The sequence below is a fragment of the Sminthopsis crassicaudata genome, chromosome 6, assembly GCF_048593235.1.
Source record: "Sminthopsis crassicaudata isolate SCR6 chromosome 6, ASM4859323v1, whole genome shotgun sequence".
In the NCBI taxonomy this organism is placed as follows: domain Eukaryota; kingdom Metazoa; phylum Chordata; class Mammalia; order Dasyuromorphia; family Dasyuridae; genus Sminthopsis; species Sminthopsis crassicaudata.
Window position 1 is genome coordinate 7,020,267 of NC_133622.1, and position 17,711 is coordinate 7,037,977.

Here is a 17,711-nt window from a genome sequence, read left to right on the forward strand (position 1 = left end):
GATTCAATCTGTATTCAGACATAGTTTCTTCTCTGGGTATGGATAGGATTTTCATCAGTTGTCATGAATTACTGTACTGGTAAGAATAGCAAAGTGATTTACCCCTGGTCATCCCAGAACATTACTGTTCGCTTTCATATAGTACATCACTTTGCTCGAATTCATGGAGGACTTCCCAAGTTTTTCTCTGGGAACATCCTGTTCATCACTTCCCATAAGACAATAATATTCCATCAAAAACACATACTGTAATTTATTCAGCTGTTCCTCATCCCCTCAGTTTCCTAATCTTTGCCCTGAGAGCTGCTACAAATATTTTTGTGCGTGTAGGTCTCTTTGCTTTTCTTTCCCCTTTAAAATATGTCTTTGATATTTATGCCTAAGAGCTGTATTGTTAGGACAAAGATATGCATAAATTTGCAGCCCTTTGGACATTGATCATACATTTTGATCATTTATCAATTGGGGAATAGCTTTTTTTTAATGAATTTGACTCAGTTCCTCTGTGTCTAAGAAATAAGGTCTTATCAGAGAAGCTTACTTCAAAGTTCCTGTTGCGATTCCTGTTGTTCATTGTATTTCCTCCCATTTATTCTATTGTCTCTGTATTTCCTCCCATTTATTCTATTCTCTCTGTATTTCCTCCCATTTATTCTATTGTCTCTCCTTTTATCCTCCCCTCCTCTGGAGTGTTTTGCTGCTGATCTCTCCTTTCCCCTATCCCATTCTTCCCCTATTTTCCTTTGAGAGGGGCTGATTTGTAGACCCATGGAGTATGTTAATTTTCTCTTTGAAACACTTCTGGTGAGAGTACACTAACGCTCTCCTCTTCCCCTCTACTCTAAAAGCTTTTTCTTGGCTCTTTTATGGCAGATAATTTGCTCCATCCCATTTCTTCCTTTCCCTTTCTCCCAGAACATCATCCCCCTTTTCCCCCATTACTTCATTTAAAAAAAATATTATCCTTTCATATTCAGTTTACACCTGTGCCCTCTGTTCATATGTATTCCTTCCAACTTCCATAGTAATGAGAAAGTTCTGAAAAGTTACAAGATCATCCTCCCATGTAGGAATGTAAACAGATAAACCTTAAGTCCCTTATAATATCACTCTCCTGGTTACCTCCTTATGTGTCTCCTGCATTTGAAAATCTCATTGTCCATTCAGTGCCGGTCTTTTCATCACAAATGTGTGAAGATCCTCTATTTTACCCACCTTTTCCTCTGAAGAATGTTTTGCTGGGTAGGAGATTCTTGGTTGTAATCCTAGCCCCACTTCTCTCTGGAATATCAGGTTCCAAACCCTCCGGTCCTGAAGGGTAGAAGCTGCCAAATCTTGGGTGATCTTGACTGTGGCTTTACTGTGTTTGAATTGTTTCTTTCTGGATGCTTGGGATATTTTCTCCTTAATCCGGGAGTTCTGGAATTTGGTGTCATATTCTCAGGACCTCCTGAGGAGGCGATCAGTGGATTAAAATTCTGTCTCACCATTCGGTTCTATAATATCAGGATAATTTCTTGAAAGATGATGTCCCGGCTGGACTGAACAGTGAGGAAGGTTTGGACAGATGCTGGTGGGCTGGGCTCTGTGCTGAGCATTGGGGGGGGGGGGTCTGCTCCCACCCCACCCCCCTCCTTGAGCATTAGCAACCAGGATTTATTAAGTGCCTGTGTTGGAGTTGGGAGACAGTTCCCTGTGGGCCCCCTCCCCCTGCCTGTGCCAGCCCCCTACTCATCCTACATCCCCCCCCACTTTCCCAAGGAGGAGGTGGCTCCGGGCTCGCTTTCCGGGCAGCGCCCTGAGCCTTGTGGCATCCCCTTCCACAGCAGCACGATGCCCACCCGGCCCCTGCCCAACCGATACTGTTCTCCCACCTTGACTGCCTTTGCTCATCTTGGCTTCTCTGCTACCCTTCAAGGCCCAGTTCAAATGCCAGATTTGTCTCCTTTCTGTTCCCTCCTCCAAATTCATTCCATCATTCTTTGATATCACTTTTGTGACCCTTAATATGGTTATTGTTTTATATTATATCTGTTATTTTCCTATTTTCTCCTTCCCCTATCCCATTTAGACTTCGTGTCTCTGGGCTTAGGGACTGCCTCTTATTCATTTTCATATTCTCAACAAATCCTCAATAAATATTTAAAAGTGTACTGCTTTGTGTTAACTTCAGTTATAAAGTGTGTCAATTGTTGACTGTTTTAGGTTTTCACCTCACTTTTGGGACTATAATTTTTGCCATCTACCTTTTACCTAAAAACAGATGTTTTCCTTCACCCTTGATGATAATGCAGACGCTTCATTTGATTATAGGCACTACCAAGCAGACTTTTCCCTTCCCCACACAGCCAGGTTATTGTTAATTTATCCAAAAAGAAAGACTGTTCAAATATTTGACTTATAATATTATCTTTTCTGTTAGTGGAAGAAGAGTAATTTGTTTCACCCAATCTTTAAAAACTATTCAGACCATGGGCTCTCTCATTAAAATGTGTAATCAAAATTTTTTTATTTCCTTTGGAGAAGCTAACTTTTTTCCTTCATTTAATCAGTTAATAAATTGAATATGTTGTTCATTAACATTTTAACATGTATACTTTGGTTTTTTTAACCTGTTTCCTAAAATCCTAAATTACAATTCTGTCATTTGTTTATATGTTTTAGGCCGTTCTTCCCTCTTCCCAATAGATGACGGCTTGCTGGATGACGGCCACAGTGATCAAGTTGGTGTCTTAAATTCCCCCACATGCTACTCAGCTCATCAGAACGGAGAGAGGATAGAACGTTTTTCTCGGAAAGTTTTTGTTGGTGGTCTTCCTCCTGACATCGATGAAGGTGAGGTGAATTTTTAGTTAAAGAGGATTTTGGATTCAGTTTAAGTAAATGTAAATACCCATCTTGAACAGTCTGATTTTGAACTATTGAAAAGATAACTGCTCTCCTTAAAACTGTTATGCAGTGTATTTTCCTTTAACTCGAGATTCCTGGACTCCAATTAATAGCACTTAACTCTGAGCAACAGTTAACATAGGACTTTAATTTTAATATGCACACCTTGCTTAATTTTGATGTACTGTCATTTTCCAAGGTGTTTTCCCTTTTGATTCCTTAAGTAAGCCTTTTTTTTTAGTAGAATGCTTATGAAATGAAAATATTAGATTAGGTAGTTCCTTGGATGTATCTTCTAGCTATAACCCAGCATATGCTTTCTAGGTGTTACTAGAGCCTATTATGTTTACTAGTTTGTACTGCAATCCTATTAAAGACCTCCTAACTTAATCTGAATATTACTTAATGCCACAGAATATTTTAAAATTCAATGAATCAGTTTAACTTTATGCTTAATTGATTCTTTTGGTTTTAATATGATTTTCCCAGTTAAAATTTTTCTTCAGAATGAATTTTTATAGAGGAAATCTAATAGCCTAATAGTCTTAAAGTATTTAACATCTTTATAAACTCATTTTGGTCTCAATTCAGATTCTTAAAATATATTTTCTAGCATACCTTATGTTTTTTTTAAGTAATAGATTTTTTTAAATTTTATTTTTACTTTGAGTTCCAAATTCTTTCCTTCCACCTCCTCCTCTACCCACTGAGATGGTAAGAAATAGGAAGTTTTAAATCTCAAAACTGTATTTACTTCTAAAAACAACAGAGTATCTTTTTGAAGGAGAAATTGGGAAATTTGTCTTCTAACTCCTATCATTCTGCTTTTTTTTTAAAGATGAAATTACTGCTAGTTTCAGACGATTTGGGCCTCTGGTAGTAGACTGGCCTCACAAAGCAGAAAGCAAGTCCTACTTCCCACCAAAAGGTAAAAACACATAATAGAGTATATTTGAGCTAAGAGATTGCATTCTTCTTTTACCTCTTCTCATAAATGTCAGTACCAAGTGACTCAGAACTTTTTTTCAGATGATTATGTGTTCTTTGTGCATGAGTGAGTGCACTATTATTCCAGGGTATCTTTTTTTTTTTTTTTTTTTTTAAATTCTCTCTCCCCTTAGCATTCCTATTAATTAGAAGAAACGGATCATTAATTGGCGCCTGGTGGCCAAAGGGCTTTAAGAACCATCCTGATGGGCCTAGCCGAAATTCCAAATCGGCTCTGTTTCTGTGGACATGGGAACGTGTTTGGCCCGACCCAAATCCTTCCTATTTTTCTTGGAAAGTACCCGGAGACAGTTTGCCCTAATCAGGAATTACTATCAGGAGGGTTGTGTAGGGATTTCAACCCCAGCCCTGTTAACTAATGTCTTTGAGCTTTTGTTTTCTTGATTATTAAATCAGAAGATTGTGCTAAATTTTTAAGACCCTTCTAGGCATGAAATTGTGTGGTTCCTATTCATCATATTCTGTGACTATAGACATGGTGCATACCTTGGTGTGTCCTCAAGAGTTACATGCACTTTTGCTTTATATTTTTAATAAGATTTATAAGACTAGAGAACATTTGTTCTTATATTTTTTTCAAAGCATAGTTATTTGTGAAATGGGGGTTGAGTAAAATTTCATTGTAAACAGCCGTTTTCTAATCAGTCATTAACTATTAATTACCATCTAACAACAATGAAATAAACAGTCTTGGTTATAAGACCTTAGATCCAGGAAGAGCGGGGGTCTTGTCATCTTCTGTGTTCCACAAATGAAAAGTAGCTTGGGGGTAGAGGAAGTACCAGAGCCTATGGGTGGTCTTTAAGAAGAGAGATTTAACAGTAAATATTAGTAGATTCATTACTCCAATTCATTTACATTGCATATTTGTCATCAAACTAGTTAAATTTAAGTAAAACTATTTCAGGGGAAAAAGTAATGTAGTCAGATCAACTTCATCTTTTAAATAAGTAGGGGAAAATTGGTTTTTTTTGTTTATTTTTTTGTTTTTTTGTTTTTTGTTTTTTTGTTTTTTTTGGCCAGCCACGATGTTTAGTATTTGGATATTATTGTTATTATATTCAGCCATATTCTGTCTATGTTTAGGGAGGAATTGACCATTTTGGACTAGTAAGCTTTCGCATGGATATTTAAAAAGAAATTTCCCCAGTTACTTGTAAAGCAACATTTGCGGGGGGGGGGGGGGGGAGAGAGGAGGGCATTATACATGTACATTAATTTTTTACATATTTCCATATGACTCCTGTTGGGAGAGAAAAATCAGAACAAAGGGGGAAACCATGAGAGAGAAAAAAGTAGAAAAAAAGAACTGAATGTAGCATGTGTTGATTTACATTTAGTTTCTGTAGTTCTCTCTCTAGATATGGATGGCATTTTCCACCAAAAGTTTACTGGGATTGCCTTGGATCACTTAACTGCTGAAAAGAACCAAGTCTTTCCTCGTTGGTCATCATACAGTATTGCTGTTACTGTGTACAATGTTCTCTTGGTTCTATTTGTTTGATTCAGCATCAGTTCATGTAAATCTTTCCAGGCCTTTCTAAAATTGGCTTCTTCATCGTTTTTTACAGAACAATAATATTCTATAACATTCATATACCACAATTTATCCAACCATTCTCCAGCTGATGGCATCCTCTCAGTTTCCAGTTTGTAGCCACTACAAAGAGGGCTGCCACAAACATTTTTGCACATACAGATCCCTTTCCCTTCTTTAATATCTCTTTGGGAAATAATCCCAGGAGAAACACTGCTGGGTCCAAGGGGTTGCACAGTTTGATAACTTTTTGAGCATAAGTTCCAAATTGCTCCAGAATGATGACAGTTCACAACTCTCCCACAATTTATCAGTGTCCCAGTTTTCCCACCTCCCCTCCAACATTCATTGTTATTTGTTCCTGTCATTTTAGCCAATCTGACAGGTGTGTAGTGGTATCTCAGAGTTGTCTTAATTTGCATTTCTTTAATCCATAGTGATTTATAGCATTTTTTCATATGAATATTGATGGCTTTAATTTCTTTATCTGAAAATTATCTGTTCATATCCTTTGACCATTTATCGATTGAAGAATGGCTTGTGCAAATAGACATTTCAACAGAGTCTGACCTTACCACTCTCAGGGGTCCCTCTAATGGGGAACCTCACAACTCTGCTCTTTCATTCTGTACAATGCATGGTCATGTCCTCCTATAACTTCTCCGGAAAGTGTCTCCTTACTGTGCTGGAACTTAGTAAGTTTTAATGAAATGTCCTACTTCTGAAAGTTTCCAAAATTTCAGAGGAACTATTTTGATGTTACAATGCTACAGAAAATTTACTGAGTTTAAAAGGACGTAGCTTCTTGTATAGTGAACCATTCATTTTAAAAACTACTTACTAGGTGCTTATTAAATATTCCGAACACCATGCTAGACACAGGGGAATCAAAGAATCGTATTCTTCTAAAAGGAGCATTGCACATACAAAAGAATATACGAGGTTGATGTGTGACTGGATCTGAGGAGAGACCTAGACAGAGCTGCAAATGTTTCTGCAGGAAGAAGAAAACCTTCAGAAAGACGAGAGAAATAAAAAGGGGTTCAGTAAATGGAGATAAGAAATCTCTTTCAGGTATCGAGAAAGCTCTCTGAATGTATTATTGTGCCAAGAAACCATAGAATAAGGTCAAGGAACAAATTTGATTAGAATATAAATGCACAAAGGAGAGTAATAAAATCAGAATTAAAAAGTAATGTTAAAGAGCTTTAATTGCTAGATGTACTTTTAATGATCTTAAGTACCCTATGCAATGACTTGCTCAGTAAATAGATTTTTAAATACACACACACCATCTATTCATCTTCTTATACTCTTTCTCCACTTCAGTCCTCTCCAACATGTCAGGAAGAGTTTTATCAGGATTCCTTCCTGTTACAAATTTTGATAGATCCTTTGTGTAGTGGCAGGAAACTGAGAACTGAGAGGCTGCCCATTGGTTGGAGAATGGCTGAATAAGTCATGATATGTGAACATTATGGAATATTATTGTTCTGTAAGAAATGACCAGCAGGAGGAATACAGAGAGTTTTGGAGAGACTGACATGAACTGATGCTGAGAGAAATGAGCAGCACCAGGAGATCATTGTACATGGCAACAGCAAGATTGTGTGATGATCAATTCTGATGGACATGGCTCTCTTCAACAATGAGGTGACTCGCGCCAATTCCAAGAGACTTGTGATGGAGAGAGCCACATACATCCAGAGAGAGGCCCCTAGGGGTCACATCATAGGATTTTTACCATTTTTGTTGTGTTGGCTTGTTGTTTTTTTTCCCTTTTGATCTGATTTTCTTGGATTTTCACCATTTTTGGTATTTGTTGGCTTGTTGTTTTTTCCATTCTCATGGGGTTTTTTCCCCCTTTTGATCTGATTTTTCTTGTGCAACATATGAATGTGGAAACATGCTTAGAAGAATTGCACATGTATAACTATAGTGTATTCCCTGCTGTCCAGGGGAAAGGTGGAGGGGAGGAGAGAAATTGGGGACACAAGGTTTTGCAAAGCTATCTTTGCATGTATTTGGAAAAATAAAAAGCTATTATTTTTTTAAATAAATCCTGATAGGTTCTAAATTTCATCCAGAATAATGTTGATAAATTCTAAATTTACATTAGATTCCTTTGTTCCTTAAGAGTTCAGCAAACATTTGTCAAGCATTTAATTATGGAACCCTGACTTTCTGCATTGGGTACCAGTATAAATACAAAAAGGAAACTCTTTTGGTCTTCCAGGAGTTTGTATTCAAGACACATAAGGCATCAAAGTGTTCATACTGCAGTAAAAAAAAAAAAAAAGTGTGTGTGATGAGTTGAAAAGTAAACGATATATAGGTTTTGAAGCTGAAATGATCAGAGTAGGTGAAATTTGGGCTGAAGATGTACATGGAAGCTCTAATGAGGGACTTCTGCTTGATGTTCTACCTTGGGGAGTTCTTGAAGCTTTCAGGTAGCTGAGAGTACTTGATTGATTCTGTCTCTAGTTGGCTTTTGGTTATAATAGCGATGTGACCAGTCCTGGCAGCAAAATGTGAAAGGTGGTTTTGTTTCTTTTTTAGTTTTAAGTAAACCGTTTCTTATTGTAGAGTGAAATCCACTTTAATGTGTTAGCTTGATAGTTCCTTTCACACTGAAACAAGATTGCATTCCCTGTGTTTGTATGGGAATTTCATAGATTACCTGCACTTTCCAGTACCAAAAATAACATTTGGCTGGAGGTGTGGTCTACGTGGAGGTGCCCGGTGCTCCCTGATCTATGCCCAAAGACTAGGGGGAGCCAGGCATTCATTAAGTAACTTTGGCTAATGACTATCCTAGCCCTCCCCCCAAAAAAGTCACATCAAGGAGCTTAAGACTGTGATTTATAGACATGGGGGGAGCAGAATAGGAGGGAGGGCTCCTCATGGGAGCTCATCTGGCTGTTGTTGGAGCACAGATGGTAGGGAACGGAGACGTCATCCTCCACCAGCCACCACACTTGTCTGCCTAGAATGGGGGCAGCTACTGAAGCCCGTGGGTGCTTCAGAGATTGACAGGGTCTTCAAGGGGAGCTCTCTGGGCCAGAAACTCCCCTCAGAGTAGTCTACAAATACAAGGAAGACGGGTTCCCTTTCTGGAAATAATCCTTACTTGTCCCTGAGACTTCCCCGAGAAGCTGACGGGAACCAACATTCTCCAGCACCCCCCCAACCTGCAGCATCCCTAATGGCCCCTTGTTGGCAATGAGACTAATGATGTTTTCTGTCATGTGTATTTTATGCCCCTTATTTTAAAAAAATAATTAATATTCAAGAGAAAATTTTCCTTTATTTAAAAAATTATTGGTTCTTTTTCAGGTTATGCATTCCTTCTCTTTCAAGAAGAGAGCTCTGTGCAAGCATTGATTGATGCTTGTATTGAAGAAGATGGAAAGCTATATCTATGTGTTTCTAGCCCTACTATCAAGGACAAACCAGTAAGTAAATATTATTCAGCCTTTAGGCTGCTAACCCCTGACCTGCAAAATTACTTCAGAAGTATTGTTTTAAAAAAAACAAACCAAATTAACTTCTCACAGATTCAGTCAGTTGGTGATTTACTAGACTTATGATCCTGTTCAAGACCAGCAATTAGATCTGTGGCATTGGCTAATGACTAGAACTAAGATTAATTGGCAGCAATATAAATGTGCTTTGTTAGTAAGTGGAAAAGTTTAAAGTAATATGCACTTACTTAAAATAGGTTCAGATCCGTCCCTGGAATCTAAGTGATAGCGACTTTGTAATGGATGGGTCACAACCCCTGGATCCTCGAAAAACAATTTTTGTTGGAGGTGTCCCCCGGCCATTGAGAGCAGGTAAGTGGAAAATCACTACTGATTTAACTTTATAAATATTGCAATTTTACATTAACAAAATTACAAATAAATACGTAAAACATAATTTAAATAGAGCTCACATTTATGAAATTAAAAAAAAATTAATTCAACAAACTTTTTTTTCCCCCAAGTATATCTTTTAGAAAGCTCTCTTTTCAATTTGGGGATTTAATGTTCATATTAATTAGGAGGAATTAAGACTGAAATGATTTACCACTGAAGTAGAGAACCTGAGTTCAAATTTCACCTCATTGAGCTTATGACGGGTGTAATCTTGAACAAGTTATTTAAACTCCCTGAAATCCAGGTTCAGGATCCTTAAAGTAAATCAAGTGTGTTAGATGGGACTCCAAGGCTTCCTCTATTCTGACAGCCTGTTGGGGTGTTGACTCTATTCATGACTCTTCAATTTCTGAGATTTAGTCATTTAGAAAATAATGAGTTTCTGCTACAGGTGGGAAGGTGATGAGAATGAACCACAAAAATCAATGGTTTGGGAATTTGAAAAAAGGGAAAACAGCCATTTAGAGTTGCAAATTTTACAGAATACTTTATTAAAAAAATAAGTTCTTGAGGTTAAAGACTCTCCCTTTTTCCAGGCCTAGTTCCTAGCATAGGTGCCAGGCACGTGGCCTGGGAGAGGGCCAGCCGCCTCATTCCATGGGTTTTACAGGATAATATTGACTCAAAGCTGAGATTCAGACTCCAACCTGAGCTCCCACAACTCAAGAAATAGTGCTTTTTTGTCTTGTTAGGACTGCTTTCCTTCTATGCCATAATTATATGTGAATGTTTCACATTTACCCTCAGCCCTTACATGACTGAGAACTCTACAAAGGGAGTTCTTTTCCATCCAAGCATTGCATCTTCCCCCAACATACCCCAGGATACCTTGCACAAAGTATTGCCTCACAACGTCCTTCCAGATATGCAGATTTTGTAATAATTTGGAGGTAGGGGAGGGACCAATATAAAACAATTGCTAAAATACAGCTATATTTAGGCAAGAAAAAAAGTTTTCCCCACTGTAACCTGAAATTGATTTAATTCTTTGGAATTTATAAGAGATTAAATCCAAAACTTAGAACATTACTTTGGAAATTTCCCCAACCTATAGATCCAGAAATAAATATCTTGTGACATATGGTACCTAAAGTTCCTTTTCTACCTCTTTCATTGACTTTTCAATAGCTCCTAGATAATATAACCTACTATTCACCTCAGAAGGCAGCTGTGCAAGTAATTGGCGCAATATGTTTTTTAAAAGGCCAAATATTTTGAAATGTGGGTCACTTTGAAATGGATGCTCCGTAGTGAATAAAATTGAATTGTCATTTTTGTGTGTTAACCTAAAGAAGCTTTTTATTTGAGTTACTGGATAGATCAGAGGGATAGATGCATGTGAAAACAGAACATATATAATATTCAAAGCTGTTTAAAGACTGAATATACTTTATACTAATGTTCTGGTTTATATCTAAATGACTTTGTTTCATGTCATTGAACTGGTGCATCTAGGTGAGAGAACTTCTACTAAATAGAGATCATCTCCTTTTTATGCCTTTAATTCCTGTCTCTGTAAGGTCTGTCAATGAGCTGGAGGATTCTCACTCATTTTTTAATATCTCAGGAGTACCAGCTTAGCAATCTTTTTATCTCCCCCCCTTTCCATGTCCAGAATCATAAATGTCCTTGATAAAAATTTTTTTACATAGTTCTATATGAATCATGCTGAGTGAGAAAAATCAGAACAAAAAGGAAAAACTACAGGAGGGGAAAAAAGGGTGAAAATAGTGTCGATTTACCTTCGGTCTCCATAGTTCTCCCTCTGTGGCGGATGGCGTTGTCCGTGCAGAGTGGATCATTGCGCGTTTTTGCTGCCATGTGCGGCCTCTCTGAAACCCCCTTGCAGATCGTTATGTGAATTTTCAATTTGGGAATCTTGTGAAAAATCCGATTTTAAATGAGAAGGAAATATAAAACTAAAAAACCATTACCAATTCTTTTCTATCAGTTTACAAATTTGGAGAGCAGTTTGCAGTGATGTTATTATAAATAAGCTGTTTTACAGTAGAAAGAGAATTTCACTTAGAAGATCTCAGTGGTATTATGTGCCAGCTTTGGGTAGATCTTTCAAACCGAGTTTCACCATTTTTTTACTGTGAAATGGGAATAATTACATTCTTTTTACCTTTTAGGCTTATGAAAAAAAGTTTGTAAACTGTAAAGTATTTTAGAAATGTGTTGGGTTTTTAATGAATAGTTGCATTGGTTATCTTCATGAAATTTTTAAAAATCAACTTTATTTAACTACTTTTTAAACTTTTTTGTCTTTAAACACAAATTTTCCTCTTACAGTGGAACTTGCGATGATAATGGACCGGCTCTATGGTGGAGTTTGTTATGCAGGAATTGATACAGATCCAGAGCTGAAGTATCCAAAAGGTGCCGGGCGTGTGGCTTTTTCCAATCAGCAGAGCTATATTGCTGCCATTAGTGCTCGGTTTGTTCAACTTCAACATGGCGATATTGACAAACGAGTAAGTTGTATATTCTGAATGTGCTCAATTTTACATATTGTACAGTACTGTTAAAAGTACGGCTCTGAAAATTCATTGTGATAAGTTTATAACATTCTAGTATTGGTCCTCACACATCCTTTTTCATCTGAGTTACTTCTGAATGTACATTTAAGACTTCAAAATCCTTGTGCATTTTAAAAGCGTTTAACTGAGGGTGATCAGAGTAACAGAATTATTAATGATATTTAATAAGAAATGACATTTTCGTATTACAACTTATATGTACTTCATTTCACCGAGTCATAGAACACTATCTCCTTAGGTATGGTAGCAAATAACCACTTTCTTGCTTCACATCTTTACTAGCAGTTTATAGTTAAATTTTTTTTCCTAATCATAATATACAAACTAAATCACTAAAGGTTTAAAGGTATATTTTGGACTTTATAAAGATCTTGTCTGTGTCATGCCTGAGGACATTCCTGTAGGTTAATGTCCAAAGCAAGGGAATACTATTTCTTTAATAAGTATTCTTTGATTTTTTTTTATAAAATCTCATAAAAATGCAATTAGATAAATTATGGGTTATAGTAGAGGCTTCTTAAGGTGGTCTTAATTCTGGGCCTCTGTGCAGTTCGGAGGAGGATGCTCTGCTCGGGTTCGCCAGGAGTGACCCTCGGGGGCACTTTGGGGAAGGGACGGGTCTGTTTATCTCACATTGGGGGTCTCCAGTGCTTTATACTTAACTAGATGCATTGAAAAATGCCTTTGCCTTTCATACTCATGGCAACTCTTCCATTTGCTGCAGCTTCTGAACTTGAAAAAATGTTGGACAGAAGTATAAATCAAAGTCCTAGAATTTAAAGCTAGATTTCGCAACAGTTGCAGTTAGCAGCACATGCATTCGAGGAAGAAAAATGTTTATTTGAACCTGGTTTAATCTACATGATCTTTAGCTCTTTTCCTTTTTATCAGATTAAAGATTTGAACTTTAAAAAAAGTAAAGAAATCCACTCTTCTCTGTGCTAAAAGTGAGGCTGAATTATCATTCTGTACCTAAGGACATTACATTTTGAGTTACAAAATGCAAAATTCCCTCAGTATACTATTGTTAGCGTAAATAAAAGTTGATGTTTTCACTAATCCCCCCCACACACACACACACTTTTCACAGCAGACTCGGCATATTAAAATTCTTTGATATAACTTGAGTTGATGACAGGAAGATTAGCCGCCGAGGCTAAATGCCCAGATGGTACCCATTAGCTGTCGGGCTGATCTTCTTTCCAGATGAAACATTAAGCGTTATTTCAACTCTATACTATATAGATGAGGGCTTCTTAAACATTGTCCATTTAATAACCCCTTTTCTGCTGAAAAGTTTTTATCTGAGTATATAAAATAGATATACAAATCTCACATTTACTGATGAAAAGTTATCATTGTCATTATTAAGAAGCTTTGCTATAGATCTATGATTAGGTATCCTAATTGGAGGGCTATTCTTTATTGTGTCAGCTCGAGACCTTTTAAAACATCTAGTCCCTGGATGTAGAAGGGAGCTATTTTTAAGCTGCTTAGAGGTGTTAAATATTAATGACAGCTGGCATTTGCTTCTTTCTTAACTGAATTCTTAGAAGTTGAAATCAGGATGGAGAGCATATTAGCAAAGTGAATAGAAACCCAGAATACTCACATTTTCTAGGTGATGGTTAAGTAGTATATTCATATTGACTTTTCTTCTATGATTTACCCTTTCTTGTCCTCTGGGCAGTCAGAATTCAGACTTTAAAATCCTTGGTTTTTTTTTTTTTAATTACTAAATTCTGTTTGGTTTTTAAGTTAGCTTTTCATTGTAACAAGAAACAAAAATGCAGTACCATAAAACTGATTTTGCCTAAGGAAAATTAAAAGTACTTATTTTAAGTAGTAAAAAGGGAATTTTAAAGGAATTACCAGTTTGGTAGCCCACAGGAAATGGTCTCTGTGGTATGCAGCTTTTCAAAATCATGGGAACATGATCATAGAACTCGACGAGGCCTCGGGTCCAGATTCTGGTACTGCCGAGCCCATCCTTTGTATGCGAGGCTGCTTTAGGCCCCGGTTCTCTTCCTCTTCCAAGGTCAGCCCCAGTGCGTCTGTTACAACGTGAAGCCGAAGGTTCCGTTAGCTCTTGATACTGTCTCTCCTGTGTGCGTCCAACTTTGTATATGGAGCGAGTTACAAGTCGTTCATCTGTGTGCAGGAGATCAAGGCTAATGAATCTGCGGGGGGACCAGGGTCAGAGCCTCTTGGACTCTGTGGGGGGAGCACAACCCCAGAGCCAGGGGCCTTCCAGCCTTCAGATGAAGGCAGCTCTCCTGTCTACCACTCTGGTTCTTAATTCTTTCAGCTGCTCACCCCATGGCAGGGTTCTTCTCTCCTGCTTAGGTAGATTCCTAGATTGGGTAGCTTGTCCTTCCTAAAAATGTGCTCCCCAGAAGTGGGTAGCCTACCCAGAGTAGACAAAGATTGTTTCCTACTCTTAATGCCGGGGCACCTTAGGATTGCATTAATGTTTGGGGTGGGGGGGAAGAACTAGGGACGATCTGGAACATGGCTAGTTCTGACGGCCCCAATTGGACCGTGATCTCTTGCAGAATAAAGAAGGCACAGAAGGCATTGTGGAGCAGTAGGCAGCCCTCCTTGCAGTCAGGAAGAACACTGGCTAGGTGCTAAGTGTGTAACTTAGTTCCCATAGGCAACTCCCTAAGTCTCTCAAGTTGCAGAGCCATGACTGATCTGTGCTTGTTGAGAGGGAATCCTCACTGGCAGTTCCTCATACCCACAGATTAGCTAGAAAATGCAGACCTATCCAGTCTTACCCACAGGAACAGAAAGGCTTGTCAGACACTTTGCCAAACTGGAAGTAAACCCTGTCCATAGCACTTCCTGACCTGCCATCCAGCCACCCTTTCAGAAAGAAAATCCGGTTAGTCTGGCATGCCCTGTACTGGATGAAGTCACTCTGCTTTTAGGCATCGTGGCTGCTTTTTAAATGCTGGAGTATTGAAGTTCCTTTAAACTGCTGTCCACTTTTCCATGCAAGCTCAGCAGTCTGTAATTTGCAGATTTCTTGTTAGAGCCCTTTGCCTTTTGGTTCACTGCTAACCAGTTCAGTTCTATCCTTTGAGATTTATTGGAATCTCAGTCTCCTCTGCAAAATAATAATAATAATAATACAGAAGCAAAAGAACTCTTTTGACTCCTGAAAATCAAGACATTGACTCAAAGCTGACCAAGGCCGAAGGATGTGGGAATCCCGATGAGCTTGTGGGGGTCAGGGAGGCATTGTGACTTCTACCTTCTCACTAACCTTAGCTTTCAACTCACCTGCAACCATTTTCTGTTATTCCACTGAGTTATTCTTCTTGACAGATAAAAAGGAAAAGGTGAAATATTTTCCCTTTCTGTTGTATTGTCCTAGTCAAGCACAGAGTGTCGGTTCCTCCTCCCAACATAACCAAAAACAATCCCTTTTTGCCTTCCTTAGAATTACTGTCCTGACTTTGGACTTTAGCACTCCTGAAAATCTTTTGTCTTCCTTCTATGCCTTAAAAAAAAATCTAAATTGACAGCAAGTTTCCTTTTCATCTGCATAAGTCTTGAATGTATATTCTTCATTTGTGTTTAAGAACTCAGAATTTCATTTTTGAGAAATTTAAGTTGCAGGAGAGGCCCAGGCTCTGTGACTTCCTTGGTGTAGGGAACTTCCTGTACCAGGGCTGGTACCTTCTCATCTTAGGGACTTGCTCAGAATACTTAACAGGGGTCAGTGATTCACCCAGGACGACCCAGACTGTGGCAGAGGGAAAACCTGAAGCTACATCTCCTGGTGTGGAGAACAGCTCTCTCTACCACCCCTGTTGATTCAAAAAAAATGAGGTTTACCGTTAGCAAAAGTCAAAAAATTGTCAACTGTATTCTGCTTTCAAGGGATTCTGGGTCCTTTTTTCTTACCGATGTGCATAGATAGGTACCTCCACTGGTGTACTCTCCCTTCCGTTAAGTCTTAATTGCTAAGAGTGCTCATGAGCTGCTGTCACCCAGACAATTCCTTGTGGGGAGCAGGCTTCTTTGGAGTTAGCTAGCCAGAAAACAGATGTACTTTGCAGAATCAGGCTCTAAAAGCCTCTCAGTCAATTCCCTGTCATGATAAGGCATCAGAGGAGGGTTTTAGTGGGGGGGAGAGGAGCTATAGAATTGAGAATTTTAATTGCCACAATTATATGGATTTAATAGTCTTTGTTAGAAAAGATCCTTTTTTTGCCAGTTGTGAAAAAGAAAATAGGCTTTTTTGATGGAAAGTTAATAGTGCTTACTTCTCTGAATGCACTCTGAAGAGGAAAAAATATTAATATAAAAGTTGCATGGAAGGACGAAAGAGCCTTTCTAGTGTTGTTTAAGTAAAAAGGAAATCAAAAACCTCGGAATAAGCAAAGCATCTCCTTTTGAGAGGACTGCTGGCAGCCTCTCCCATCTTCTACGTGTAAAGTTGATTGTCATTTTTTACCCAAGTATAAGATATTATACTTTGTTAGATTTCAGCTGGTTGATGTCTTCCTTTCTTGAGGATGGGAAAAAAGAATCCTAAATCTTAAATTCTCGCCCTCTACTCTCCAACAAACAATCCCTTTCCCTTCCTCAAAAAATCTCGTTATTAATATTGCACATTTGACAAGGATATCAATTACACCTACATTAATTTGAAACGGAGCCAGAACAAACTGTTGAGTGGACTCCATAGCGTCCAATCATCAAACCAGTTCTGAAATCCCCTCCTGGTTCTATCCAGATAGCCTCCTCCACCATCAGCAATGAACTTGTCAAATACTCCACTATCTGTCGCGTCCTCGACCGAAAGAGTCAGGTGATTAGTGTGGTATGACTTCTTCTTGAAGAAATCAGTCTTATTTGTGATGGCCACTCTATATTTAAGCGCTTATAAACACTGCAGAAATTGTGCCTTCTTAGAGCATCAGGCTTTTGGGCCTGTAGGGTGCAGATTAGTCTGAAAATTTAGGATGATTTCTGCCAGCTCTGTTGGTGTTTTCAATTCAGGTGGGGTCTCAGACCCCCCCAAAAAATGTCAGACTGTTAGAACTGGCAGGGACCATCCAAGCTCAGATCCTAGGGGAGAAGATGCAGTTTATGGAACTGCACCAAAGGCTCGACAGAGACACCCTCCAACACACACGAGCTTATGGAGAGTGCCCGCCAACCTGCGTCTAACTCGTAAAAGACAGGACTACCGCGGCGGGCGAGGGCCCCTCCGCTCCCCGCTCCCCCCTGCGGGGCCCTGCCTCTGGGTGCCCCGCATAAGGGTATAATCTGGGAGGATGCATCTTAAGCCTAGTCTTCCCTATGATCGATCTGCGCAAGGATGTGGAAGTGGTTTTGACCCTGGAGCTCTCTCACTGGTCCGGTAACTAAGCGTCTGTCAGCAGCGCGCCCGACACCGTTAAAGCCTTCTCCCTGTGTTTGCCTCCGCAGGTGGAGGTAAAGCCATATGTGTTGGATGACCAGATGTGTGACGAGTGCCAGGGCGCGCGCTGCGGTGGGAAGTTCGCCCCCTTCTTCTGTGCCAACGTCACTTGCCTGCAGTATTATTGTGAGTTTTGTTGGGCGAACATCCACTCGCGCGCAGGACGGGAATTCCATAAGCCATTGGTCAAGGAAGGCGCTGACCGCCCGCGTCAGATCCACTTCCGCTGGAACTAAGGATGGCGAACCGGCGTCTGTTTAAGGAAAGATGGGTGCATGTGGCTTACTGTGTTTGAAGATACTGATGTGCAGAAGAAATAAGTGCATTCTTCTGCTTTTCACCCCAGCTCTCAATACATGCATCTTTATCAGCAG

General features: G+C 39.0%; 1 protein-coding gene across 5 annotated transcripts in view; it reads left to right on the top strand.

Annotated features, from left to right (window-relative positions):
* The window catches only part of CPEB2 (cytoplasmic polyadenylation element binding protein 2), a 62,825-nt gene that overhangs the window by 41,493 nt on the left and 3,621 nt on the right, over positions 1 to 17,711 (top strand). For all 5 annotated transcript variants that reach the window (XM_074275333.1, XM_074275331.1, XM_074275334.1 and 2 more), the window contains 6 exons: positions 2,665 to 2,835; positions 3,728 to 3,817; positions 8,771 to 8,889; positions 9,156 to 9,270; positions 11,650 to 11,831; positions 17,346 to 17,711. The exon at positions 17,346 to 17,711 is cut by the window's right edge and continues 3,621 nt beyond it. In XM_074275333.1, coding sequence (XP_074131434.1) covers positions 2,665 to 2,835; positions 3,728 to 3,817; positions 8,771 to 8,889; positions 9,156 to 9,270; positions 11,650 to 11,831; positions 17,346 to 17,573 — 905 coding nt within the window. In that variant the 3' untranslated portion in view covers positions 17,574 to 17,711. The remainder of the gene's footprint in view (positions 1 to 2,664; positions 2,836 to 3,727; positions 3,818 to 8,770; positions 8,890 to 9,155; positions 9,271 to 11,649; positions 11,832 to 17,345) is intronic.